Source organism: Caretta caretta, chromosome 2 (genome assembly GCF_965140235.1).
Source record: "Caretta caretta isolate rCarCar2 chromosome 2, rCarCar1.hap1, whole genome shotgun sequence".
NCBI classification, from domain to species: Eukaryota; Metazoa; Chordata; order Testudines; family Cheloniidae; genus Caretta; species Caretta caretta.
In genome coordinates this window covers 270,952,548-270,979,995 of record NC_134207.1, presented here as the reverse complement: position 1 = coordinate 270,979,995, position 27,448 = coordinate 270,952,548, and the positions used below count along the sequence as shown (strand labels likewise).

General features: G+C 57.1%; 1 protein-coding gene across 3 annotated transcripts; it reads left to right on the top strand.

The window, feature by feature from the left end:
- Window positions 1-11,566: 11,566 nt before the first annotated feature.
- TMUB1 (transmembrane and ubiquitin like domain containing 1) lies at window positions 11,567-27,065 on the top strand. 3 transcript variants are annotated; one of them, XM_048842147.2, is made up of 4 exons: window positions 11,571-11,634; window positions 19,363-19,597; window positions 23,495-24,008; window positions 25,631-27,065. In XM_048842147.2, exons 3-4 carry the CDS (start codon window positions 23,533-23,535, stop codon window positions 25,983-25,985), a joined length of 831 nt encoding a protein of 276 aa, XP_048698104.1. In that variant the 5' UTR covers window positions 11,571-11,634; window positions 19,363-19,597; window positions 23,495-23,532; the 3' UTR covers window positions 25,986-27,065. The 3 variants fall into 3 exon arrangements, with proteins under 3 accessions (XP_048698105.1, XP_048698104.1, XP_048698103.1); XM_048842146.2 differs by having other exon boundaries at window positions 19,363-19,670; XM_048842148.2 differs by lacking the exon at window positions 19,363-19,597 and having other exon boundaries at window positions 11,567-11,634.
- Window positions 27,066-27,448: the final 383 nt, after the last annotated feature.

Below are 27,448 nucleotides of genomic sequence, written 5' to 3'. Positions count from 1 at the left end.
TCAGGAAGTGAGGGGGTGGGTGTGTGGGTGGGTGTGGAGATGGGAGATGGGAACAGGGAATGGGGGTAAGGAAATTGGAATCATGTTTTGCTAAAGGGAGAAATGGGAACAGGGAATGGGGCTGGGGAAATTGGAATCATGTTTGGCTAAGGGCAGGAATGGGAACAGGGACACAGGTGTAAGGCTCTGTGGTGTCAGAGCTGGGAAGGGGGACACAGAGGAAGGAAATTGGAATCATGCTTGCTGGAAGTTCACCCCAATAAACATCGAATTGTTTGTACCTTTGGACTTCGGTGATTGCTGCTCTCTGTTCATGCGAGAAGGACCAGGGAAGTAAGTGGGTGAAGGAATAAGCCTCCTAACACCAGTTATCTCATCATAGAAGGCAATCAGGTTGGTCAGGCATGACTTGCCCTTGGTGAATCCATATTGACTATTTCTGATCGCCTTCCTCTCCTCCAAGTGCTTCAAAATGGATTCCTTGAGGACCTGCTCCATGATTTTGCCAGGGACTGAAGTGAGGCTGACTGGTCTGTAGTTCCCCAGGTTCTCTTTCTTCTCTTTTTTAAAGATGGGCACTACATTAGCCTTCTTCCAATCGTCCGGGACCTTCCCCGATTGCCATGAATTTTCAAAGATAATGGCCAATGGCTCTGCAATCACATCAGCCAACTCCCTCAGCACCCTTGGATGTATTAGATCTGGACCCATGGATTTGTGCATGTCCAGCTTTTCTAAATAGTCCTTAACCTGTTCTTTCACCACTGAGGGCTGGTCACCTCCTCCCCATACTGTGTTGCCGAGTGCAGCAGTCTGGGAGATGACCTTGTCTGTGAAGACTGAGGCAAAAAAAGCATTGTGTACTTCAGCTTTTTCCACATCATTGGTCACTAGGTTGCCTCAGCGGAGTGCCCCAGGGGTCGGTCCTGGGGCCAATTTTGTTCAACATCTTTATCAATGATCTGGATGATAGGATTAATTGCACCCTCAGCAAATTTGCAGATAACACTAAACTGGGGGGAGAGGTAGATACACCGGAGGGTCCAGAGTGACCTAGACAAATTAGAGGTTTGGGCCAAAAGAAATCTGATGAGGTTCAATAAGGACAAGTGCAGAGTCCTGCACTTAGGAAGGAAGAATCCCATGCACCGCTATAGATTGGGGACCAACTGGCTAAGAAGCAGTTCTGCAGAAAAGGACCTAGGGGTTACAGTGGTCAAGAAGCTGGATACGAGTCAACAGTGTGCCCCTGTTGCCAAGAAGGCCAACGACATATTGGGCTGTATTCATAAGAGCATTGCCAGCAGATTGAGGGACGTGATTATTCCCCTCTATTCAGCACTGGTGAGGCCTCATCTGGAGTATGGCGTCCAGTTTTGGTCCCCACACTGCAAAAGGGATCATAGAATCATAGAATATCAGGGTTGGAAGGGACCTCAGGAGATCATCTAGTCCAACCCCCTGCTCAAAGCAGGACCAATTCCCAGTTAAATCATCCCAGCCAGGGCTTTGTCAAGCCTCACCTTAAAAACTTCTAAGGAAGGAGATTCCACCACCTCCCTAGGTAACGCATTCCAGTGTTTCACCACCCTCCGAGTGAAAAAGTTTTTCCTAACATCCAACCTAAACCTCCCCCACTGCAACTTGAGACCATTACTCCTTGTTCTCTCATCTGCTACCACTGAGAACAGTCTAGATCCATCCTCTTTAGAACCCCCTTTCAGGTAGTTGAAAGCAGCTATCAAATCCCCCCTCATTCTTCTCTTCCGTAGACTAAACATCCCCAGTTCCCTCAGCCTCTCCTCATAAGTCATGTGCTCCAGCCCCCTAATCATTTTTGTTGCCCTCTGCTGGACTCTTTCCAATTTTTCCACATCCTTCTTGTAGTGTGGGGCCCAAAACTGGACACAGTACTCCAGATGAGGCCTCACCAATGACGAATAGAGGGGAATGATCACGTCCCTCGATCTGCTGGCAATGCCCCTACTTATACAGCCCAAAATGCTATTGGCCTTCTTGGCAACAAATGTGGACAAATTGGAGAGAGTCCAGCAGAGGGCAATGAAAATGATTAGGGGGCTGAGGCACATGACTTACGAGGAGAGGCTGAGGGAACTGGGCTTATTTAGTCTGCAGAAGAGAAGAGTGAGGGGGGATTTGATAGCTGCTTTCAACTACCTGAGAGGTGGTTCCAAAGAGGATGGAGCTCGGCTGCTCTCAGTGGTGGCAGATGACAGGACAAGGAGCAATGGTCTCAAGTTGCAGTGTGGGAGGTCTAGGTTGGATATTAGGAAACACTATTTCACTAGGAGGGTGGTGAAGCACTGGAATGGGTTCCCTAGGGAGGTGGTGGAATCTCCATCCTTAAAGGTTTTTAAGTCCCGGCTTGACAAAGCTCTGGCTGGGATGATTTAGTTGGTGTTGGTGTTTGAGTAGGGGATGATTTAGTTGGATTTAGTTGGTGTTTGAATAGGGGGTTGGACTAGATGATCTCCTGAGGTCCCTTCCAACCCTAATATTCTATGATTCTGTGATGTCCTCTGGTCAGGACTGGAGGCCCTTCTGGAAGTTCTGATTTAGCTACAGCCAAGTCCTTGGGCTCAATGCAGCGTTAATTTGGGGAAGTTCCATTATCTGCATTATGCAGGGGGTCAGACTAGCTGATCTAATAGTCCCTTCTGGCCTTAAATAAATAAGGCTTCATGTAACAGCATCTGCAGGTAATAAATACCATCTCCATTTGCCTTACAGACACTGTCCCATCCTGGTGGACAATAACCTGTCCTCACTTTTACAGATCTTCATTGCCCCCAGCTGGACTGCAGGCATGCAATACACCTAGGCAGGAATTAATTAATTCAGTACCACAGCATAAGAACAGCCACACTGGCTCAGATCAAAGGTCCATCTAGCCCAGTATCCTGTCTTCCAACAGTGGCCAATGCCAGGTGCCCCAGAGAGAATGAACAAAACAGGGAATCATCCAGGGATCCATCCCCTGTTGTTCATTCCCAGCTTCTGGCAAACAGAGGCTAGGAACACCATCCCTGCCCATTCTGGCTAATAGGCGTGGACGGACCTATCCTCCATGAACTTATCTAGTTCTTTTAGTAATGATGCTGCCTTTGGTGGGACACGACTGAGAGTATCGATTTGGACAAATTGCTCTGAACTTTGGGGGAGAATGGCAAACTCGAGATTCAACACCACAACCAGGAGACCTCTAGGCTAGCAGCTGCAGTTAAAAACACAGGCCATCACTCCTGGTGGAGGACTTTGCTTGGGGGGAACCCCAGTGCAACAGGTCTTTTGAATTCCATGCTTCACCCCATTGTGGTGATCATTGGTTTCCAAATTATACCAGCAATTGGTCTGATTCTACTGGTTTGCTGGATCCAGCGACTGATGCAGTGGCCGCAATGGATTGAAGATCAGACCTGGCACCATGGAGTAAGGATGTGATGGGGGATACTCGCTCAGTGCAAGCACCCCATCAATGGGGGACTTGATAGCAGTCAGTTCTGTGTTCTTGGGGAACCAGGGTGCAATACCCAGCCTCTCTGACTCACGAAAGACCTCCCCCCGGCCCCTCCACCTCTGCTTGAACCAAAGCCGATCAGAAGAAAGACTTACAAAAAGCAATGAAAAGGCCATGGGAGACACACCTAAACCCCTCTGGACAAGGGTGACAGGATTAAGGAAACTCCCCTAGCCTCATTTGCATCAAAGATGGGACAGGGAGGCATCCCCATTAGCACACAGAATGGAGAACAAAGATTCCAAGGCAAGAACTGCAGGGAACTCTGGGACCAGGAAAGCAGGGAAGCATTGCAAGATGGGGGCTCTCTGCTCCAGATGTTAATGAACCCACACCTGCATACATCCAGCTCAGTAGTTATCAGACCAATTCTAGTAATAAATCCTTTATTGGTATCCAAAATACTGAAGCTACCTAATTGCATTGTGAGCTCCCTCAAAGGAACACCGCCCTCAGCCAGAAATGATCAGTTCCTATTTTCTAGCCTGAACAAAACAACTTTGGTATATTCCCTTGAGCCATCAGTTTACCCACAAACAAATCTAATGTTCTCCCTTGAACCACTGTTCTTTCCCTACACAATCCCCTACCCGTGCTCAAGTAAGCGTTCTGATGCCTGGATCCAAAATCTGCATCAGTTCCACTGGGATTTCATCTTCTCCTGACTGATTGTGCTGGGGGCTCTGCCTGGGCTCTGCCTGTCTGCAGCACTCCAGACCCTTGGCTGCTACCACCACCACCTGGGATCCTCGATCAATTCCAGCTTCACGGAGTGGTGAGAACCCAGCTCTCTCTCTCTCTCTCTCTAGGTGTAGCCTTCTGACCCTGACTGGTGGGATGAGTTATAGTTTTCTAAACCTGACTTTCATAATCAAATTTAAGTTAGATAAAATATTATCCCTGTTTCGTTTATTTGGCTCCCCGTGTATGGTTATTACCTGGCAATAAATAACTTTCATGGTTAAGCTGACTGGTTGCTTCTCTCTCTCTCTCTCTCTCCCCCTCGTGGGTGTTTTTTGGCTTCCTCATTCGCTCTGCAGCAACACTCCTTGTACCTAAGCTAAAGATCCCTGCAGCACCCAAAATCCTGTGGGGTTTGCTCATCCAGTGGGTTATGACCAGAACAATGGTAAAGTGAAAGTGGGGATAGAGACGTATTGAACCTGAGGTATATGAGGGAGGCAGATTGAAAGTGCTGCTCGACCCGGTCTGCTCAGGCGGGCTCTGTTCCGGCGCGGTACCCATGGCATAGGAGGGTGACAGCTTAGAGGTGCTGTTTGACCCGGCCTGCTGAGTCCAGGGATATATAAGGGGTCAGATTGTGAGTGCTGATTAACCCGGTCCTCTCAGACGCGCTCTGTTAATGTGTGTCTGTTCGTCTGATTCTGGGGCTGGAAGCACCCAGCCCTGGGGAACCTGCTCTGGGAGTTCAGGGAACTTGCAGCAGGGAGAAGTAGAGCTCCATATGAGAACACAAGTGACACAAGTAGTGCGTCGATAGAATTACAGATCTCCCCCCAGAAGAGTAACCCTAATAAATGAGTGTACCCCAAAGTAATGGGCAAATCTGGTTCAGAGAAGAGCCAGGAGAATGATTAAAGGTAGTGACAGACTCAGAGAGCTCAGTGTGTTAACTTAACAAAGAGACAGTTCAGAGGTGACTTGGTTACAGTCTGTAAGTACCTACGTGGGGAACAAATATTTAGTAATGGGCTCTTCAGTCCTGCAGACAAAGGTCTAACATGATCCAATGGCTGGAAGGAGAAGCGATACAAATGCAGAGTGGAAATAAGGTGTACATTTATAACAGTGAGAGTCTTTAACCATGGGAACAATTTACCCAGGGTTGTGGTGGATTCTCCATCACTGACCATTGTTAAATCACAATGGATGTTTTTCTGAAAGCTCTGCTGGGGCGGGTCTCTGGTCTGTGCTAGGCAGGAGGTCAGAAGAGATGATCACAATGGTCCCTTCTGGCCTTGGAGACAAGACACGTCTATCCTGCCGTGCCTGTCTCCCTGGGCCTGCCCTCTCTGTAATCTGCCTTTTCCCTCCCCTCCCCTTGTTAGGGTTGTGTGTTGTTGGTATTGCAGTAGCTCCCACGGGCCCCAGCCATGGATCAGGGCCCCACTGTGATAGACCCTCTGTGAACACAGAGAGATTCTGTATCCCAAAGATTTTACAGTCTAGGAATCCAAGTTCCTTGTGCTCCTCCCCGAACCGCATCCTTAGTCCCCATCCTGTTCTCCCCCACCCCTTCCCTGGCTATGCTGTCACCCCCTCTGCCCTGGTCTGACCTCTCTCTCTGCCTTTGCAGAGCACTCTGAATGGAAGAAGCTGTATTTTTTCTTGAGTTTGATCCCCTGAAGGGTCATACTGCTGCATGGCCAGGACTTTGCTGCAGGTACCTGCAGTGCTAAGCTAACAGGCCCCGTGGTGCAGGAAGCCAGCCCCCTCAGTCCTGCTGATGTTAGCAGAACCATCAGAGAGCATCCGCCTGGTGCTGTCTCAGCCCACGCTGCACAATACTTGGTCAGGGCGAGGAGGAGGAATTAGCAGGGCTCATCAAACTGAAGCTGGAGAAACATGAGGCTGATGAGCAGGGATGCTCCACTGTAAAACGACTGAGTCTACAACTTTGGACTGTGCAGTGCGGGCTCCAAGGCACATGACGTGAAAAGGCCATTTCTGTTCCCTGCCGGAGAGAACCATCCTCCCCACAGGGCTCCCAGGAGCCACCAGCAGCCTGCTGTTAACTCCTCTGCATGCTGCCAGCACTGTCTCAGTTTTGGCACCTTCACTTTGTAGGTCTACAGGAATAATGCTCGCTGCAGATGATTCAAGCCCAAACTTTGCTCCTCTGAGACGCATGAGGCAGGTCTCCAGCAGAGAAGTGTGACGTTGCCAGCACTTGCCATGCTTGCAGAACCCCTCAGGTCACAAAGATCGTGACTGCAATAATGTACAGCACTGCTGATGCGGTTACACCCGGCTGGAGCAAGTCTCACAACCCTCCCATCCTGCAGGAGGTCAGAGTGTGCCCTTGCAGTGCTATAGCGAGCTGCAGATCCAGGTGCTGAGGGCACCATACGAGCATGGAGGCGGGGATCATAGGCAAGGCTATGATTTAGTCACGGGCATTTTTAGTAAAAGTCATGGACAGGTCACTGGCAATAAACAAAAATTCACGGTTCGTGACCTGTCCATGACTTATACCAAAAATACCTGCGATTAAATCTTTGGGGGGCGCTGGGTGGGGCATCGGGGAGGTGCTGCTGGGGTGGGGGCACCCAGGGCCAGTGAAAAGGGGCCGCAGACCGCGGCTGCTCCAGCCAGCTGCCCAGGGACCATTGCCTGGGGCCACGGACCATGGCTGCTCTGTCCGGCCGCCTGGGGACTGCTGCCAGGGGCCTCCAGATCAGTGGCTGGTGTGGCTGTCCCTGGGGCCACCTGAGCTGCTGGCCCTGGAGCCAGCTGCTTGGGCAGCCCTGTGATCAGCCACACTGGCTGCTGCAGAAGTCATGGAGGTTGCGGAAAGTCACAGTTAAAAAATTCTCACACCTTTGTGCCACATTGTACCTACCAAACAGCTGATCCCAGAGAGATGTCAACTGAAGTTTATTTGAAAGATCTTGGCAAGAACTAGCGCACAGGACTAAACTGGAGAGAAAAACTCTTCAGCACGAACACTCCCCTAGATTCAGAGGTTCCAAGGCCAGAAGGGATCACTGTGATCGTCCAGTCTGACCTCCTGTGCAACGTAGGACAGAGACCTGTCCCACAATAATTCCTGGAGTAGAGCGGTTAGAAGAACATCCAGCCTTGAGCTAAAAATTTCTAGTGATGTAGAATCCACCATGACCCTTGGTCAATTGTTCCAATGGTTAATTACCCTCACTGTTAAATATTAACGTCTTATTTCAAGTCTGAATTTGTCTAGCGTCAACTTTCAGCCATTAGATGGTGTTATAGCTTTGTTTGCTACTCTGAAACTTTGCTAAAATGAAGAGCCCATTTTCAAATATTTTGTTCCTCATGTAGGTGCTCAACATCCTCCCTGAATTGAGGGCACCGCAGCTGATCACAGTATTGTAGCCACAGTTGCACCACTGCTAAATACAGAGGTAAAATAACCTCTCTACTTCTACTCGAGAGACCCCTATTTATGCATCCAAGAATCACATTACCCCTTTTTGATCACAGCTTCGCACTGTTTGGCTGATTATCTCCCAAACCCCAAAAATCTTTTTCAGAACGACTACACCCCAGGATAGATTCTCCCATCACTTAAGTATGGCCTACATTCTTTGTTCCTAGATTAATACGTTTACATTTAGCCATATTAAAATACATATTGCTTGCTTGCGCCCAGTTTATAAAGTGATCCAGATCACTCTGAATCAGTGACCTGCCCTCGTCATTATTTACAATTTTTGTGTCATCTGCAAACTTTATTTATATTTTCTTCCAGGTCATTGATAAAAATTTTAACTAGCACAGGGCCAAGAACTGATCCCACTGGAAACATATCTGCTCAGTGATGATTCCCCATTTACAGTTACATTGTGAGACCTATCAGTTAGCCAGTTTTTAATCCATTTAATGTCTGCCATGTTAATTTTATATTGTTCTGGTTTTTTTCATCAAAATGTCATATGGCACCAAGTCAAATGCCTTACAGAAATCTAGGTATATTATGGCAACACTGTTGCCTTTATCATCCAAATTTGTAACCTCATCCAAAAAAAGATATTAAGTTAGTTTGACAGGGTCTATTTTCCACAAACCCATGGTGATTGGCATTATTTATATTACCCTTCTTTAATTCTTTATTAATTTAGTCCCATATCAGCTGCTCCATTGTCTTTTAGCACAGGAGGGGAAATAGAGAAGCCCCTTACTCCTGTCCCTGGTTTGATCCCCATATACCGAGCCCCTGCCAGGGATGGGGCTGTACAGGGTATTATTGGGGGCAGGTCTTTATTCCAATATGCCCAGGATGGAACTGCACAGAGAACTGTGGGGGATGGGTCCAGTAAGACCACTGCTGGAAGCCTGTGGCCAGGTCTGGTGCCCTCAATTCAAAAAGGATGTTGATAAATTGGAGGGTTCAGGGAAGAGCCAGGAGAATGATTAAAGGATGAGAAAACCTGCAGTGATAGATCAAGGAGCTCAGTCTATTTAGCTTAACAAAGAGAAGGTTTGGGGTGACTTAATTACAGTCTATAAGTACCTACATGGGGAACACATATTTAGTAACAGGGTTTTCGGGGTGGCTGAGAAAGGTCTGACACCATCCAATGGCTGGAAGTTGAAGCTAGACAAACTCAGACTGGAAATAAGGTGTACATTTTCTACAGTGAGGGTAATTATCCATGAGAACAATTGACCAAGGGTCATGGTGGGTTCTCCATCACTGCCAATTGTTAACTCCAGGCTGGATGTGTTTCTAACAGCTCTGCTCTAGGAATGATTGTGGGGTGGGCCTCTGGCCTGTGTTACACAGGGCGTCAGACGAGATGATCAAAATGGTCTCTTCTGGCCTTGGAATCTCTGAACTGTTACCTCAAGGGGAATAAGGTAACACTTCAAAAGGGAAAACTCTAGAAATGGTAGAAGGGGAAATAGAAAAGGAAAACCCCTTTTCTCAGAAGGGCAGGCTTGACTCTCTTTCGTGTCTGTCACCGATTAGATTAGCTGACAATAGATGTATCCCTCCCTCCCTGTGTGGTGCAGTGAAAATGAAGAGAAGACAAGGTCATATGGTACAAAGTGTTCTCCGACTGGTTTATGAATGTTATAATTCTTGACATCTGATTTGTGTCCATTTATTCTTTTACATAGAGACTGTCCAGTTTGGCCAATGTACATGGCAGAGGAGCATTGCTGGCACATGATGGCATATATCACATTGGTAGATGAGCAGGTGAACGAGCCTCTGATAGTGTGGCTGATGTTATTAGGCCCTGTGATGGTGTCCCCTGAATAGATAGGTGGACATATTTGGCAACAGGTTTGTTGCAAGGATAGGTTCCTGGGTTCGTGGTTCTGTTGTGTGGTGTGTGGTTGCTGGTGAGTATTCGGTTCAGGTTGGGGGGCTGTCTGTAGGCAAGGACTGGCCTGTCTCCCAAGATCTGTGAGAGTGATGGGTCGTCCTTCAGGATAGGTTGTAGATCCTTGATGATGCGTTGGAGGGGTTTTAGTTGGGGGCTGAAGGTGACGGCTAGCGGCGGTTCTGTTGTTTTCTTTATTGGGCCTGTCCTGTAGTAGGTGACTTCTGGGAACTCCTCTGGCTCTGTCAGTCTGTTTCTTCACTTCAGCAAGTGGGTATTGTAGTTGTAAGAACGCTTGATAGAGATCCTGTAGGTGTTTGTCTCTGTTTGAGGGGTTGGAGCAAATGCGGTTGTATCGCAGAGCTTGGCTGTAGACGATGGATCGTGTGGTGTGGTCAGGGTGAAAGCTGGAGGCATGTAGGTAGGAATAGCGGTCAGTAGGTTTCCGGTATAGGGTGGTGTTTACGTGACCATCGTTTATTAGCACTGTAGTGTCCAGGAAGTGGATCTCTTGTGTGGACTGGACCAGGCTGAGGTTGATGGTGGGATGGAAGTTGTTGAAAAATCATGGTGGAATTCCTCAAGGGCTTCTTTTCCATGGGTCCAGATGATGAAGATGTCATCAATATAGTGCAAGTAGAGTGGGGGCATTAGGGGACGAGAGCTGAGGAAGCGTTGTTCTAAATCAGCCATAAAAATGTTGGCATACTGTGGGGCCATGCGGGTACCCATAGCAGTGCCGCTGGATGTGTCATTACACAAAGTAAAACTATTTTCTCATGTTTATTCTCACCCCCCCGCCCCCATTCCTCAGACGTTCCTGTTAACTGCTGGAAATGGCCCACCTTGATTGTCACTACAAAAGGTTTTCTCACCCTCCTCCCCCCCACGCCCCTCAGGCTGGTAATAGCTCATCTTAAGGGATCACTCTTGTTACAGTGTGTATGGTAACACCCATTGTTTCATGTTTTCTGTGTATATAAATCTCCTCACTGTATTTTCCACTGAATGCATCCGATGAAGTGAGCTGTAGCTCATGAAAGCTTCTACTCAAATAAATTGATTAGTCTCTAAGGTGCCACTAGTACTCCTTTTCTTTTTGGGCTGTATTAGTAGGGGCCAGCAGATCGAGGGACGTGAGCGTTCCCCTCTATTCAACATTGGTGAGGCCTCATCTGGAGTACTGTGTCCTACAAGAAGGATGTGGATAAATTGGAGAGAGTCCAGCGAAGGACAACAAAAATTATTAGGGGACTGGAACACATGACTTATGAGGAGAGGCTGAGGGAGCTGGGATTGTTTAGTCTGCGGAAGAGAAGAATGAGGGGGGATTTGATAGCTGCTTTCAACTACCTGAAAGGGGGTTCCAAAGAGGATGGCTCTAGACTGTTCTCAATGGTAGCAGATGACAGAACGAGGAGTAATGGTCTCAAGTTGCAGTGGGGGAGGTTTAGGTTGGATATTAGGAAAAACTTTTTCACTAAGAGGGTGGTGAAACACTGGAATGCGTTACCTAGGGAGGTGGTAGAATCTCCTTCCTTAGAGGTTTTTAAGGTCAGGCTTGAGAAAGCCCTGGCTGGGATGATTTAACTGGGAATTGGTCCTGCTTTGAGCAGGGGGTTGGACTAGATGACCTTCTGGGGTCCCTTCCAACCCTGATATTCTATGATTCTGTGATGAAGGCCGCACAATGCCCTGTGCATGTGTAATCTGACTACGGGCCCCACCATGCCCTGTGCTCTGTGGGTGAGGGTGTAATGTGATTACGGGCCCCACAAGACCCCTCGCTTGGAGTGGGAGAATTATAGGCCCCACAATGCCCTGTGCTTGGGGCGGGGACTACAGGTCCCAGAATGCCCTGCGCTCGGGGGCGGGGACTACAGGTCCCAGAATGCCTTGCAGTGGGGAAACGACAGGTCCCGGGATGCCCTGCGCTGGGGACGGGGACTACAGATCCCAGAATGCCTTGCGCCGGGGGAACTACGCGTCCCGGGATGCCCTGCGCTGGCGCCGGAAGCGAGCGGTGCGGGATGGAGGAGGCGGGTGAGTATCTGCTCGGGGCTCAGAGGTCCCGCCGGTCCGGCTCGGCGCCCCCCCCCCGCGCTGCTGCCCCCCCCATGTAACCCCGCCCAGCCTGGTGCCCCCCCGCTGCTGCCCCCCATCTAACCCCGCCCAGCCTAGTGCCCCCCCGCTGCTGCCCCCCATGTAACCCCGCCCAGCCTGGTGCCCCCCCGCTGCTGCCCCCCATGTAACCCCGCCCAGCCTGGTGCCCCCCCGCTGCTGCCCCCCATCTAACCCCGCCCAGCCTGGTGCCCCCCCCGCTGCTGCCCCCCATCTAACCCCGCCCAGCCTGGTGCCCCCCCCGCTGCTGCCCCCATCTAACCCCGCCCAGCCTGGTGCCCCCCCGCTGCTGCCCCCCATCTAACCCCGCCCAGCCTGGTGCCCCCCCCGCTGCTGCCCCCCATCTAACCCCGCCCAGCCTGGTGCCCCCCCGCTGCTGCCCCCCATGTAACCCCGCCCAGCCTGGTGCCCCCCCGCTGCTGCCCCCCATGTAACCCCGCCCAGCCTGGTGCCCCCCCCCCGCTGCTGCCCCCATCTAACCCCGCCCAGCCTAGTGCCCCCCCGCTGCTGCCCCCCATGTAACCCCGCCCAGCCTGGTGCCCCCCCGCTGCTGCCCCCCATCTAACCCCGCCCAGCCTGGTGCCCCCCCCGCTGCTGCCCCCCATCTAACCCCGCCCAGCCTGGTGCCCCCCCGCTGCTGCCCCCCATGTAACCCCGCCCAGCCTGGTGCCCCCCCGCTGCTGCCCCCCCATGTAACCCCGCCCAGCCTGGTGCCCCCCCCGCTGCTGCCCCCATCTAACCCCACCCAGCCTGGTGCCCCCCCGCTGCTGCCCCCCATCTAACCCCGCCCAGCCTGGTGCCCCCCCGCTGCTGCCCCCCATCTAACCCCGCCCAGCCTAGTGCCCCCCCGCTGCTGCCCCCCATCTAACCCCACCCAGCCTGGTGCCCCCCCCGCTGCTGCCCCCCATCTAACCCCGCCCAGCCTGGTGCCCCCCCCGCTGCTGCCCCCCATCTAACCCCACCCAGCCTGGTGCCCCCCCGCTGCTGCCCCCCATCTAACCCCGCCCAGCCTGGTGCCCCCCCGCTGCTGCCCCCCATCTAACCCCGCCCAGCCTGGTGCCCCCCCCGCTGCTGCCCCCCATCTAACCCCGCCCAGCCTGGTGCCCCCCCGCTGCTGCCCCCCATCTAACCCCGCCCAGCCTGGTGCCCCCCCCGCTGCTGCCCCCATCTAACCCCGCCCAGCCTGGTGCCCCCCCGCTGCTGCCCCCATCTAACCCCGCCCAGCCTAGTGCCCCCCCCGCTGCTGCCCCCCCAGGTAAACCCGCCCAGCCTAGTGCCCCCCCGCTGCTGCCCCCCATCTAACCCCGCCCAGCCTGGTGCCCCCCCCCGCTGCTGCCCCCCATGTAACCCCGCCCAGCCTGGTGCCCCCCCCCCCGCTGCTGCCCCCCATCTAACCCCGCCCAGCCTGGTGCCCCCCCCGCTGCTGCCCCCCATCTAACCCCGCCCAGCCTGGTGCCCCCCCCCGCTGCTGCCCCCCATCTAACCCCGCCCAGCCTGGTGCCCCCCCGCTGCTGCCCCCCATCTAACCCTGCCCAGCCTAGTGCCCCCCCCCGCTGCTGCCCCCATCTAACCCCGCCCAGCCTGGTGCCCCCCCCCGCTGCTGCCCCCCATCTAACCCCGCCCAGCCTGGTGCCCCCCCCCCGCTGCTGCCCCCCATCTAACCCCGCCCAGCCTGGTGCCCCCCCCCGCTGCTGCCCCCCAACCCCGCCCAGCCTGGTGCCCCCCCCCGCTGCTGCCCCCCATCTAACCCTGCCCAGCCTGGTGCCCCCCCGCTGCTGCCCCCATCTAACCCCGCCCAGCCTGGTGCCCCCCCGCTGCTGCCCCCCCATGTAACCCCGCCCAGCCTAGTGCCCCCCCCGCTGCTGCCCCCCATCTAACCCCGCCCAGCCTGGTGCCCCCCCGCTGCTGCCCCCCATCTAACCCCGCCCAGCCTGGTGCCCCCCCCGCTGCTGCCCCCATCTAACCCCGCCCAGCCTGGTGCCCCCCCCGCTGCTGCCCCCATCTAACCCCGCCCAGCCTAGTGCCCCCCCCGCTGCTGCCCCCCCATGTAACCCCGCCCAGCCTAGTGCCCCCCCCGCTGCTGCCCCCCCATGTAACCCCGCCCAGCCTAGTGCCCCCCCGCTGCTGCCCCCCATCTAACCCCGCCCAGCCTGGTGCCCCCCCCCGCTGCTGCCCCCCAACCCCGCCCAGCCTGGTGCCCCCCCCCCGCTGCTGCCCCCCATCTAACCCCGCCCAGCCTGGTGCCCCCCCGCTGCTGCCCCCCATCTAACCCCGCCCAGCCTGGTGCCCCCCCCCCGCTGCTGCCCCCCATCTAACCCCGCCCAGCCTGGTGCCCCCCCGCTGCTGCCCCCCATCTAACCCTGCCCAGCCTAGTGCCCCCCCCGCTGCTGCCCCCCATCTAACCCCGCCCAGCCTGGTGCCCCCCCCGCTGCTGCCCCCCATCTAACCCCGCCCAGCCTGGTGCCCCCCCCCCGCTGCTGCCCCCCATCTAACCCCGCCCAGCCTGGTGCCCCCCCCCCGCTGCTGCCCCCCATCTAACCCCGCCCAGCCTGGTGCCCCCCCCCCGCTGCTGCCCCCCATCTAACCCCGCCCAGCCTGGTGCCCCCCCCCGCTGCTGCCCCCCGACCCCGCCCAGCCTGGTGCCCCCCCCCGCTGCTGCCCCCCATCTAACCCTGCCCAGCCTGGTGCCCCCCCGCTGCTGCCCCCCATCTAGCCCAGCGTAGTGCCCCCCCTGCTGCTGCCCCCCATCTAACCCCGCCCAGCCTGGTGCCCCCCTGCTGCTGCCTCCCATGTAACCCCGCCCAGCCTAGTGCCCCCCCGCTGCTGCCCCCCCATGTAACCCTGCCCAGCCTAGTGCCCCCCCGCTGCTGCCCCCCATGTAACCCTGCCCAGCCTAGTGGCCCCCCGCTGCTGCCCCCCCATGTAACCCTGCCCAGCCTAGTGCCCCCCCCGCTGCTGCCCCCCATGTAAGCCTGCCCAGCCTGGTGCCCCCCCTGCTGTCCCCCTTCCCCTGCCCCCCATCTAACCCTGCCCCCGCCGAGCCTGGTGCCCCCCCCGCTGCTGCCCCCCATGTAACCCCGCCCAGCCTAGTGCCCCCCCGCTGCTGCCCCCCATGTAACCCCGCCCAGCCTAGTGCCCCCCCGCTGCTGCCCCCCATGTAACCCCGCCCAGCCTGGTGCCCCCCCTGCTGCCCCCCTTCCCCTGCCCCCCATCTAACTCCGCCCCCGCCGAGCCTGCTGCCCCCCCCGCTGCCTCCCCCATCTAACCCCGCCCCTGCCCAGCCTGGTGCCCCCTCGCTGCTGCCCCCCTTCCACCCCATCTAACCCCGCCGAGCCTGGTGCCCCCCTCTCGCTGCTGCCTCCGTGCCCCCCCCGCTGCTGCCCCCCTCTCGCTGCTGCCTCCCTGCCCCCCGCCGAGCCTGGTGCCCCCCCCCGCTGCTGCCCCCCATCTAACCCCGCCCAGCCTGGTGCCCCCCCCCGCTGCTGCCCCCCATCTAACCCCGCCCAGCCTGGTGCCCCCCCCCGCTGCTGCCCCCCATCTAACCCCGCCCAGCCTGGTGCCCCCCCCTGCTGCTGCCCCCCAACCCCGCCCAGCCTGGTGCCCCCCCCCGCTGCTGCCCCCCATCTAACCCTGCCCAGCCTGGTGCCCCCCCGCTGCTGCCCCCCATGTAACCCCGCCCAGCCTGGTGCCCCCCCGCTGCTGCCCCCCCATGTAACCCCGCCCAGCCTGGTGCCCCCCCGCTGCTGCCCCCCATCTAACCCCGCCCAGCCTGGTGCCCCCCCGCTGCTGCCCCCCATCTAACCCCGCCCAGCCTGGTGCCCCCCCCGCTGCTGCCCCCATCTAACCCCACCCAGCCTGGTGCCCCCCCGCTGCTGCCCCCCATCTAACCCCGCCCAGCCTGGTGCCCCCCCGCTGCTGCCCCCCATCTAACCCCGCCCAGCCTAGTGCCCCCCCGCTGCTGCCCCCCATCTAACCCCACCCAGCCTGGTGCCCCCCCCGCTGCTGCCCCCATCTAACCCCGCCCAGCCTGGTGCCCCCCCCGCTGCTGCCCCCCATCTAACCCCGCCCAGCCTGGTGCCCCCCCCGCTGCTGCCCCCCATCTAACCCCACCCAGCCTGGTGCCCCCCCGCTGCTGCCCCCCATCTAACCCCGCCCAGCCTGGTGCCCCCCCGCTGCTGCCCCCCATCTAACCCCGCCCAGCCTGGTGCCCCCCCCGCTGCTGCCCCCCATCTAACCCCGCCCAGCCTGGTGCCCCCCCGCTGCTGCCCCCCATCTAACCCCGCCCAGCCTGGTGCCCCCCCCGCTGCTGCCCCCATCTAACCCCGCCCAGCCTGGTGCCCCCCCCGCTGCTGCCCCCATCTAACCCCGCCCAGCCTAGTGCCCCCCCCGCTGCTGCCCCCCCAGGTAACCCCGCCCAGCCTAGTGCCCCCCCGCTGCTGCCCCCCATCTAACCCCGCCCAGCCTGGTGCCCCCCCCCGCTGCTGCCCCCCATGTAACCCCGCCCAGCCTGGTGCCCCCCCCCCGCTGCTGCCCCCCATCTAACCCCGCCCAGCCTGGTGCCCCCCCCGCTGCTGCCCCCCATCTAACCCCGCCCAGCCTGGTGCCCCCCCCCCGCTGCTGCCCCCCATCTAACCCCGCCCAGCCTGGTGCCCCCCCGCTGCTGCCCCCCATCTAACCCTGCCCAGCCTAGTGCCCCCCCCCGCTGCTGCCCCCATCTAACCCCGCCCAGCCTGGTGCCCCCCCCCGCTGCTGCCCCCCATCTAACCCCGCCCAGCCTGGTGCCCCCCCCCGCTGCTGCCCCCCATCTAACCCCGCCCAGCCTGGTGCCCCCCCCCGCTGCTGCCCCCCAACCCCGCCCAGCCTGGTGCCCCCCCCCGCTGCTGCCCCCCATCTAACCCTGCCCAGCCTGGTGCCCCCCCGCTGCTGCCCCCATCTAACCCCGCCCAGCCTGGTGCCCCCCCGCTGCTGCCCCCCCATGTAACCCCGCCCAGCCTAGTGCCCCCCCCGCTGCTGCCCCCCATCTAACCCCGCCCAGCCTGGTGCCCCCCCGCTGCTGCCCCCCATCTAACCCCGCCCAGCCTGGTGCCCCCCCCGCTGCTGCCCCCATCTAACCCCGCCCAGCCTGGTGCCCCCCCCGCTGCTGCCCCCATCTAACCCCGCCCAGCCTAGTGCCCCCCCCGCTGCTGCCCCCCCATGTAACCCCGCCCAGCCTAGTGCCCCCCCCGCTGCTGCCCCCCCATGTAACCCCGCCCAGCCTAGTGCCCCCCCGCTGCTGCCCCCCATCTAACCCCGCCCAGCCTGGTGCCCCCCCCCGCTGCTGCCCCCCAACCCCGCCCAGCCTGGTGCCCCCCCCCCGCTGCTGCCCCCCATCTAACCCCGCCCAGCCTGGTGCCCCCCCGCTGCTGCCCCCCATCTAACCCCGCCCAGCCTGGTGCCCCCCCCCGCTGCTGCCCCCCATCTAACCCCGCCCAGCCTGGTGCCCCCCCGCTGCTGCCCCCCATCTAACCCTGCCCAGCCTAGTGCCCCCCCCGCTGCTGCCCCCCATCTAACCCCGCCCAACCTGGTGCCCCCCCCGCTGCTGCCCCCCATCTAACCCCGCCCAGCCTGGTGCCCCCCCCCCGCTGCTGCCCCCCATCTAACCCCGCCCAGCCTGGTGCCCCCCCCCCGCTGCTGCCCCCCATCTAACCCCGCCCAGCCTGGTGCCCCCCCCCGCTGCTGCCCCCCGACCCCGCCCAGCCTGGTGCCCCCCCCCGCTGCTGCCCCCCATCTAACCCTGCCCAGCCTGGTGCCCCCCCGCTGCTGCCCCCCATCTAGCCCAGCCTAGTGCCCCCCCTGCTGCTGCCCCCCATCTAACCCCGCCCAGCCTGGTGCCCCCCTGCTGCTGCCTCCCATGTAACCCCGCCCAGCCTAGTGCCCCCCCGCTGCTGCCCCCCCATGTAACCCTGCCCAGCCTAGTGCCCCCCCGCTGCTGCCCCCCATGTAACCCTGCCCAGCCTAGTGCCCCCCCGCTGCTGCCCCCCCATGTAACCCTGCCCAGCCTAGTGCCCCCCCCGCTGCTGCCCCCCATGTAAGCCTGCCCAGCCTGGTGCCCCCCCTGCTGTCCCCCTTCCCCTGCCCCCCATCTAACCCTGCCCCCGCCGAGCCTGGTGCCCCCCCCGCTGCTGCCCCCCATGTAACCCCGCCCAGCCTAGTGCCCCCCCGCTGCTGCCCCCCATGTAACCCCGCCCAGCCTAGTGCCCCCCCGCTGCTGCCCCCCATGTAACCCCGCCCAGCCTGGTGCCCCCCCTGCTGCCCCCCTTCCCCTGCCCCCCATCTAACTCCGCCCCCGCCGAGCCTGCTGCCCCCCCCGCTGCCTCCCCCATCTAACCCCGCCCCTGCCCAGCCTGGTGCCCCCTCGCTGCTGCCCCCCTTCCACCCCATCTAACCCCGCCGAGCCTGGTGCCCCCCTCTCGCTGCTGCCTCCGTGCCCCCCCCGCTGCTGCCCCCCTCTCGCTGCTGCCTCCCTGCCCCCCGCCGAGCCTGGTGCCCCCCCCCGCTGCTGCCCCCCTTCCCCCACCCCTGTTCAACCTCCCCCACAGCTAACATGCTCTCCCTGCTGCAGTTCTGGCTCCCAACTCAGCGGCTCTTGCGGGAATGCTGCCTCTGCACTCTCTGGCAGGCCTGCTCATGCACCCTCCTCTGTAATTTGCTTCCCACCGGTGGTGTGCTCCCCAGCAACGCAGATGGGCTGTGCCCCAAAGACTCCCTCAGACTCTCGCGCCCAGAGTGCCCGAGCGGCAGGCCCTGCAGGGAGTAACTTGGAGGGTTCGCTGGCTTCCTCCCTCTGGAGGTGTTTGACGGCCGGGAGGCTGGGCGGCTGGCTTGCGGTGGTCACTTTTCTCCTTGTCCCTCACATGTATAGATTGTGAGCTGCTTGGGGCAGGGCTAAAGCCTTTTGTTCTTCACAGAGTCCAAGACCAGCAGGGACCACTGTGATCAGATAGTCTGGCCTCCTGCATCACACAGGCCAGAGACCTGCCCCCAAACTCATTCCTTTGGCTTTAGAGCGTCTCTTTTAGTTACATGTGTCCATACCTTAGAGCAGGGGCTCTCGGCCTTTCCAGACTGCTGTCCCGCTTAAAGAAGGCTAATTTGTCTGGTGCATCCTCGAGTTTCACCTCCCTTAAAAACTACTTGCTTACAAACTCAGACGTAAAAATACATAGTGTCACAGCACGCTATTCCTGACAAATAGCTGACTTTCTGATTTTTACCATATAATTATAAAATAAATCAGTTGGTTATAAATATTGTACTTACAATTCAGTGTATAGTATACAGAGCAGTATAAACAAGTCATTGTCTGTGTGAAATTTTAGTTTGTACTGACTTCACTAGTGTTTTTCATGTAGCCTGTTGTAAAACTAGGCAAATCTCTAGATGAGTTGATGTACCCCCAGGAAGACCTCTGCATGCCCCTGGTTGAGAACCACTGCTCTAGATATGCCATCAAGACCAATAATAATAACAACCGACAAAAAAGCTACATTTAAAATAGAGCTTATAAAGTAAAGCACTCAAAAATTAGGAAATAGCCTTAATTTGCTCCCTTGTGCATGTGCATGACAATACCTTCTTTAAGTACGTGATCACTTACTGCTTTTTCCACAGGATCTCTTGCCTCATTCAGTGTCTGAATGAAAGGTGCTCACTGAGGGCTTGTCTACACTACCCGCCGGATCCGGCGGGCAGCGATCAATCCAACGGGGATCAATTTATGGCATCTAGTATAGGATGCAATAAATCGACCGCTGAGCACTCTCCTGTCCACTCCGGTACGCCACCAGAACGAGAAGCGTCAGCTGTCGTCTTACCACAGTGAAGACACCGCAGTGAATAGATCTAAGTATGTCGACTTCAGCTACGCTATTCACATAGCTGAAGTTGCGACCCTGTGCGGTAGTGTAGACAAGCCCTGAGTGAGTAGCTATTTAATGTTCTTTGTCCTTAATTGGCATGTGATCCCAGGCTTTGTATTCAGGGCTGGGTTTTGATGGTCAGTAAGCAGAACTAATCTTGTGGAGCGAGCCCAGGGGAAGTCTTTTTATTTTTGGTTTTAGTTTTTGGGAATTCCTTGTTGTTTCATTTGATCCAGATGTGGCAGCGGGGGAGGGGGTTGGTTACAGGTTCTGCCCTGGGTGGTGGGAGCTGGGTTGTGAGCCAGCTCACCCAACCCTCAACCAGCAGCAGCAGCTCTAGGGCTCCTGTCCACTGGGGCTGGGCCTGGCTCCTCACTCTCGGTGTTGCGACCTGCCACACAGGCTTGCAACCTGGTGTCACGGAGTCCCTGGGCGATGCTCTGGAACTGCTCCCCATGAAGCCAGTCAGGACTCTGGGGTAGTCGCCTTTCTGTGAGCAGCCTGTCTTCAGGACACGCAGCTCACACAGCTTCCACCTTCCTGGGTCTGACCTCGGAGCATTCAGCATCCTCTGCCCCTCCGTGCGCTTCCCACAGCGAGTCCGCTCAGGCGGGGCTCCTGGGGAAGCCAGAGGGTCCTGCACCCCAACTTCGCAGTCAGACGTGACTCTCAGCCAGCCAGTAAAACAGAAGGTTTATTAGACAACAGGAACATGGTCTAAAACAGAGCTTGCAGGTGCAGAGAACGGGACCCCTCAGCTGGGTCCATTCTGGGGGGCAGTGAGCCAGACAACCACGTCTGCACTTCACTCCATGTCCCAGCCAGCCCCAAACTGAAACCCCCTCCAGCCCCTTCTCCTCTGGGCTTTGTTCCTTTCCCGGGCCAGGTGGTCACCTGATTCCTTTGTTCTCCAACCCTTCAGCTCTCACCTTGCAGGGGGGGAAGGGCCCAGGCCATCAGTTGCCAGGAAACAGGGTGTTGGCCATTCTCTGTGTCCAGACTCCTGCACACACATGCCCTCTAGGGCTCTGCAATGATCAGACACCCTTACTCCACCCCCTAGATACTTAAGAACTGCCTAGGGGAAACTGAGGCACCCCCACACTATTCAGAGGAAACATTAAGAACAGTCCCACTTCGTCACACCTGGCTGCTCCTCCACCAAACCTGAGCGGTGCTGCAAGATCAGTCACTCAAAGTTGGACCATTTAGGGGTGCCCCTTTGCCATGCAAGGAGGAGGCTGGGCCAAGCCTGAGTGTGACGCTGTGACCTTATGTACCAGGTTGCAATGCCCAGTCAGGACAGGAGCCCTAGAACGGCTGTTGCTGGTTGAGGTTTTCGTTTTATTTCACGTTGTTTCACTTTTGGGAAAAGATGAATTTCTCTTCACAACACACCTGTGAGATTAGACTGTGGTATTCTCAGTTCATAGATCGGGAACGACGGCACCGAACCTCAGAGGATTTAGCTACCTAACTCTCAGTTAAATCAGGGGGTGTTCAGATGCCTAGACCTTTGAGGATCTGAGTCCGAGAGAGTAAGGAAAATATTGTTCGACGTTTCCACTAGTTTTGGATGCCCAGTCGGAGATTCCTAGTTTCCTTCAGTGCTTTGCATGGAGCGTAAAGGGTTAAAAAGTTGCTTTGGGGCAGAGCGGGGCAGGTGAGGGGGGTTGCATGAATGGGTTGATAAGGATTGGCTGGAAACCACCCAGGATCCACAAGACAGTGGAATCCCCAGTGGCCAGGAGGGAGATTTTTCCCCATCTATCTGCAGGGAAGCAGAGCAAAGGTGCCAGGTGGAGAACAAAGGGGAGAGGGGTCAGGTGACTAGGCTAAGTTGGCCTTTGGAGACAGGCACCTGGCTGGAACTAAGGACAAAGGGAGAGAGCCAAGATGGTTTCAAGGGAGCCCTGGCCTGGATTTGGCCGGGCTGAACTCTGCCTTCACCTTTGCCCCTCTGCTATCAGGATCTGAAGCCAGGCGACCAATAAAGTGCTACCTTGTTTTGGGAGGGCTGCCTGCTGTGAGTGCAGATACTGACTGCAGGGAGCATGATGCCATGAAGGGGTCCTGCAGGCATCTAGCTGGGGATTCACTGTAGGGACCCACAGAGAGAGAGAGGGATTGCTGGGGCTGAAGGGCCAGTTCCAGAGCCTTGACGGCTACAGACCTGCCCCAGTGGAACTGTGGGTCCTTGGGACCTGGCACACTAAGGGGACTGGTTACATGCTGGAGTATAGACTAGGCTCTGGGGCTGGGACAGGTGCCTAGACTTTTGAAAATCTGAGCCCAAGCGATTAAGGCAAAAATTGTCAAAAGCTTCCCCTAGTTTTGGATGCTTGATTTGAGATGCCTGGAGGCTGAGGAGCTTAGCATTTTATAACACTTCAGATGTTCAAAGCACAGCTCTGATTGACTTCAGTTGCCATCATGAGCACTTGGCACTTCTGCAGATCAGACCCCAGGTCTCAAGTCAGACATCCAGAAAATGAGAACACACTGAAAAGTTTGGTTTAAGTGACTTGCCCAGCATCGCCCAGGAACTGCATGGCAGAGGCAGGGACAGACTCCAGTTTTCCAGGACAGCATTCAATTGCCTTTGCCACAAGAACATTCTTTCTCTTCCTGTTTTCCCCTGCCTCATTCACTGCACACTTTCCTGGTGGAGTGGAATGCCCTTGTTGGCATGTGCCCATCGTTGAAGGGTATCTACAAATAATTGAGTAAAGGGGGTGAGGGATGGATACACACTTCCTGCTTCGGCAAGAAATGCGCCCTAAAGACAACAGCATCCTTCACTACGCAGACATGATTCATTCCCACAGCCCCATCCATCCTGTACACTGATTGAGGGTCAGGGGTCCTATGGGTAATGTAGTATGTGATCAAGTAATTAAAGATTGTATTGTAAGTACATGCACATGGAGTCAATTTAAGGATGCCCTTGTAACCTTAACTCTGGCACTTCCTATCTTTTGAGTGCTCAGCTTTGCAATCTCAGCATTCTTCTAGTGTAGATTTTTGTTAATGTAGCCACCTGACTTTTTTTTTAAAAAACAAAGTGAAAAAACAAATTCCATCGTGTGGAACCATATTGGCCCCTGACACTTTTAGATCCCAGCACAGTCCTCTCCCCGTGGAGGTCAGACTACATGATCATACTACTTCCCTTCTGGTCTTAACATCTCTGACTCTACCACTCAGGCTAGCGGAGGAACTGTCTGTGTGCGTCTGCTACTAGGTGGGGTAGGACAGGACACGTGCTTTGTCAGTGGATTGCACATCTGTTGGCTTGCGTCAGAGGAATGCTGATGGTCAGGAATCCAGAATTCCATTCTGGGCTGTGGAGAGGAGCATGTCTAGCGGTTATAGACCCTTCTGCCCCTGCCTGTCCCTGTCTCCTAGCATATACCTGTCTGTCTCTTCTCCCACCGCACACACAGCCTGTCCCTCCTTCCCCCCACCCCCCCAAATAAAAACAGTTGAAGTTTGCAAAGTTAGGAGCAACTGAAAAGGGGCAGCTAGTGGGAAGCATTAGGCAGCCTTAGCTAGACTGCACTACCTGAGTGGGGACAGTGGGAAGGGAGTTGAACGGGGAGGGTGATGCGAACAAATAGGCTCAGAGATCTAGGCCTGTTGGGCTCAGCATCCCTCTAACTCGGCTGAACCCTGCACTTACTGCCCAGGTGCATGGGGGGTGTCTCCAGGACCGTCCTCCCTGGGGCATTAATGTTGTGCCCTGTGGGCCAGGCCCAACCCGGAGAGAGTCCCTGTTGGGTGGGAAGCTGAGGGCCTGCCGTGCTCCTGAGCACTGTCTGGGAGGGTGTGTGCCTAGGATACTGGCTCCCAGGGCTCATTGCTGCTGTTTTGTCCCTCTGCAGTTTGGTAATCCTGCTGTGCCCAGCACTGCCCAGCTGCCATGGCTCTGATTGAGGGCGTGGGGGACGAAGTCACCATCCTCTTTGCCCTGCTGCTCATCCTGCTGGTGCTGGCGCTTGCATGGGTCTCTACGCACACCTCAGAGCGGGGAGACCAGGTCTTTGCTGCTTCCCCCGCTCTGGCAGCTGGACAGCTTGGGACAGAGAGCCTGCTGGAGGACGGGCCGAGGGAAACCAGCATGCAAACCCCAGCGGCAGGGGAGCCCAAGGAAGAAGCGGAGTCTTCAGCAGGTGCCATGCCAGATGGGCCTGACGGTATTGCTCCAGGGCTGAGGCACCGGGCCAGCCCTGGATCTCCACAGTGCCCCCTGCAGCCCGCTGGAGACATAGGTGCCAGCCCCGAGGCCACAGACAGTAGCCCCACGGACCGCACCATAGTGTTAAGGCTGAAGTTCCTGAACGACACGGAGCGCCTGGCCACTGTGTGCCCAGAGGAGACCGTCGGCTCTCTGAAGAGGTGAGAAGCCACGCAGCAGCAAGCTGTGGGGAGGAGATGGAGCTCTGGAGCACAGCCTCACAGCCAGGCAGGCTCCCTCTCTCCTCCTTGCCTCTGCCCTCCCCATCTGGGGGCTCTGGCATCCCTTGAACCTCAGTTTGCCCTCCTTTCTCCTGCACTGAACGTGCTGGACACGGCTTGGAGCCTGGACCGCTTTCTGCTACCATCCCTCCCCAGGGGGATAGGCTTGTGTGCGCCAGCTCATACCTGTGGCTTAGGCAGCACCGTTGGTGCCATTGATCACAGATTCACAGACCAGGGTGATGGGTGCTGTGTGGGGGACACCCTGGCACAAGAGCACAGGCTGTCCTGGGGAGACCATGATGGGACACTGCTAGGACAAAGAGAGCACGCAGCAAAATGACAGACCATGGAAGGGAATATGTGGGGGAAGGCTGTGCAGCCAGGTGCCTGGGGATGGGGATGGATATGGCTCGGTGGCAGGGGGCTTGCATTCAGGCTCCCGGGATGGAGATGCATGGGGAGTTGGGCACAGCCAAGCCCCCCCGTAATGGGGGTATGGAGCCTTATGGAGGAAGGCTGTACTCAAAGCAGACTGTGAAGAGTTACAAAGGGATCTCACCAAACTGGGTGACTGGGAACTAAATGACAGACAAAATTCACTGTTGATAAATGCAAAGTAATGCACATTGGAAAACATAATCCCAGCTCTACGTATAAAATGATGGGGTCTAAATTAGCTGTTACCACTCGAGAAAGAGATCTTGGAGTCAGTGTGGATAGTTCTCTGAAAACATCCACTCAATGTGCAGAGGCAGTCAAAAAAGCGAACCGAATGCTGGGAATCATTAGGACAGGGATAGATAATAGGACAGAAAATATCACGTTGCCTCTATATAAATCCATCGTATGCCCACACTCTGAATACTGCGTGCAGATGTGGTCACCCCATCTCAAAAAGATTTATTAGAATTGGAAAAAGTACAGAGAAGAGCAACAGACATGATTAGGGTTGTGGAACGGCTTCCATTTGAGGAGAAGATTAGAGACCGTTGATCTTGGAAAAGAGATGACTGAGGGGCGATAGGATTGAGGTCTATAAAATCATGATGGGTGTGGAGAAAGTGAATAAGGGAGTGTTATTTACTCCTCCTCATAACACAAGAACGAGGGGTCACCCAATGACATTAATAGGCAGCTGGTTTAAAACAAACAAAAGGAAGTGCTTCTTCACACAGCACACAGTCAATCTGTGGAACTCCTTGCCAGAGATGTTGTGAAGGTCAAGACTATAACTAGGTCCAAAAAAGAATTAGATCAGTTCCTGATCCATCGATGGCTATTAGCCAAGATGGTCAGGGATGCAACCCCATGCTCCAGGTGTCCCTAAACCTCTGATTGCCAGAAGCTGCGAGAGGATGATGGAATGGACCACTTGATAAATCACCCTATTGCATTCATTCCCTTTGAAGCACCTGGCACCGGCCCCAGTTAGCAGACAGGACTGTGGGTTAGCTGGACCGTTGGGCTGAGCCAGTGTAGCTGTTCTGATGTTCTTAAGGTAGGGATGGTGGACTCTGTCTGTGACTGTGACGTTTCCCTCCCTGTGTGTTTCACCTCAGGGCCCATTTCCCAGGCCAGGAGCACCAGGTGCGTCTGATCTACCAGGGCCAGCTGCTGCGGGACGATGCTCAGAGCCTGGCTGCGTTGCACCTCACCCACAACAGCGTTCTGCACTGCCACGTCTCCCAGCATGGCCCAGCCCCCGTGGCTGCTGGCCTCCGGGCCACCGCTGACCCTGTGCACACAGCCCTCAGCGTGGGCAGCCTGATGCTGCCGCTCTTCGCGCTTATGCTGGCTGTGCTGTGGTACGTCCAGCTGCAATACCAGCATGTCTTCACCGCCACCGCCACCTCCTGCCTGGCCGGCCTCACCCTGCTCTTCAGCTTCATGGCCTTCGCTCTGTACCGCAGATAACGCTGCCCACGGAGCCTCCGAACCCCGCCAGCCGGGAGAACCCGTGCCATTCTGGGCAGAGCCCGCCCGCCTGTCCACTGGGCTGTACTGCTCAGCCGTTGCGGTGGGGCTGATGACAGAGACCCCCCCAGCCCACAGGGACCCAAGTCTGCTGTTGTAGCATGAGTCCTGCTGCCCAGCAGGAGGGCGGGGCAGTGACTGTGGCCCCTATTTCCGAGTCCCATACCCCCCACTCCACCTGGTGGCTGAGAGGAGGGATGCTGCAGTCCAGTGAGGTTACCCCTCCCACAATGGCACTCAGGGTGGTTTTTGTCAGGGTGGGAGTCAGATCCTTAATTGTTACAAGGGGGCAGTTTCTTCCTGCCTCTGAGGAAGGAGAGAGGACTTCTTGGTTATAAGGATCAAGCAGCTCTGCAGGACAGGCTAGGGTCTCCTCCTGAACCAGTTCCTCTGCCAGCACCTGCTGCTGAGGAGTTGTGCTGTGCAAATAGGGAATCTGCCCAGACTCCACCCGCCCCACCCCCATCTGCTCTTTGCACGTGCTTGTGCACAGACTGGGCCCTCATGCTCAGTGCTTGTTCACCCACACACTGGCATACAGTCCAGGTGCTGTTGCGTGCCCTTCTTTCCCCTGCACACTCCAGTGCGCGCGCTCGCTCTCTCACACACACACACTCGCACTCTCTCTCTCTCTCTCTCGTTCTCACACTTTCCTTGCTGTGTGGAGTCCTGGACCTCCTGCTGTCCTTGCACCTTGGTGATCGATTAGCCCATGGCTGCGCGGGGGAGCAGTGCCTCCAAGAAGGGGAGAGCCCTGAAGGCAGAGCTCTTCACCCCCTGGGCCCTCTGGCTGGGCCCACAGCTGATGCCTGAGTGGAGGTGGGGGGACACTGCAGCTCATGCAGGGGCTGACTGCGTGGTCTGGCCCTTTGGGGAGGGGGCCCAGCTGTGGGAGGCCCAGCTGGCAGGGCACTGCCTGTCCTGCCCCCTAGGGTTCCTGGGAGGTGATGGGGCCTGGGTCAGTGGAGCATGTTTCTCAGTAATGCTTCTTTTAAAATTAAAACCCGTGAATGACTAAAATCTCCTTTGGCTGGTGTGTGTTGGGGGAGGGTGTGGGGAGTGAGTGAGTGGAGAGTGGGGCAGGGGAGATGTGTATGGGGGGCACGGGGGAAAGGAATGGTAATTGCTGGACCAGAATAGCCAGCTCCCTGCTCTCTCCGGGGTAGGGGGGCAGAGTGATTGCTGGACCAGAACTGCCTGCCCAGCCTCTCCAGGGAGGGGGTGGTGGAAGAGGAGGGGGCATGGGGGAGGGATGCAGTGTGTGGAGGTGCAGGAGGACAGGGTGATGGCTCCTTGCCCCCTCCAGTGGGGGTGTGAGGTGTCTGTGCAGGGAGAGGAGTGGGGGCCAGCTGAAGCCACCCCAGAGGAGCTGGATCCCTGGTCTCTCCAGCTGGGGGTAGGAT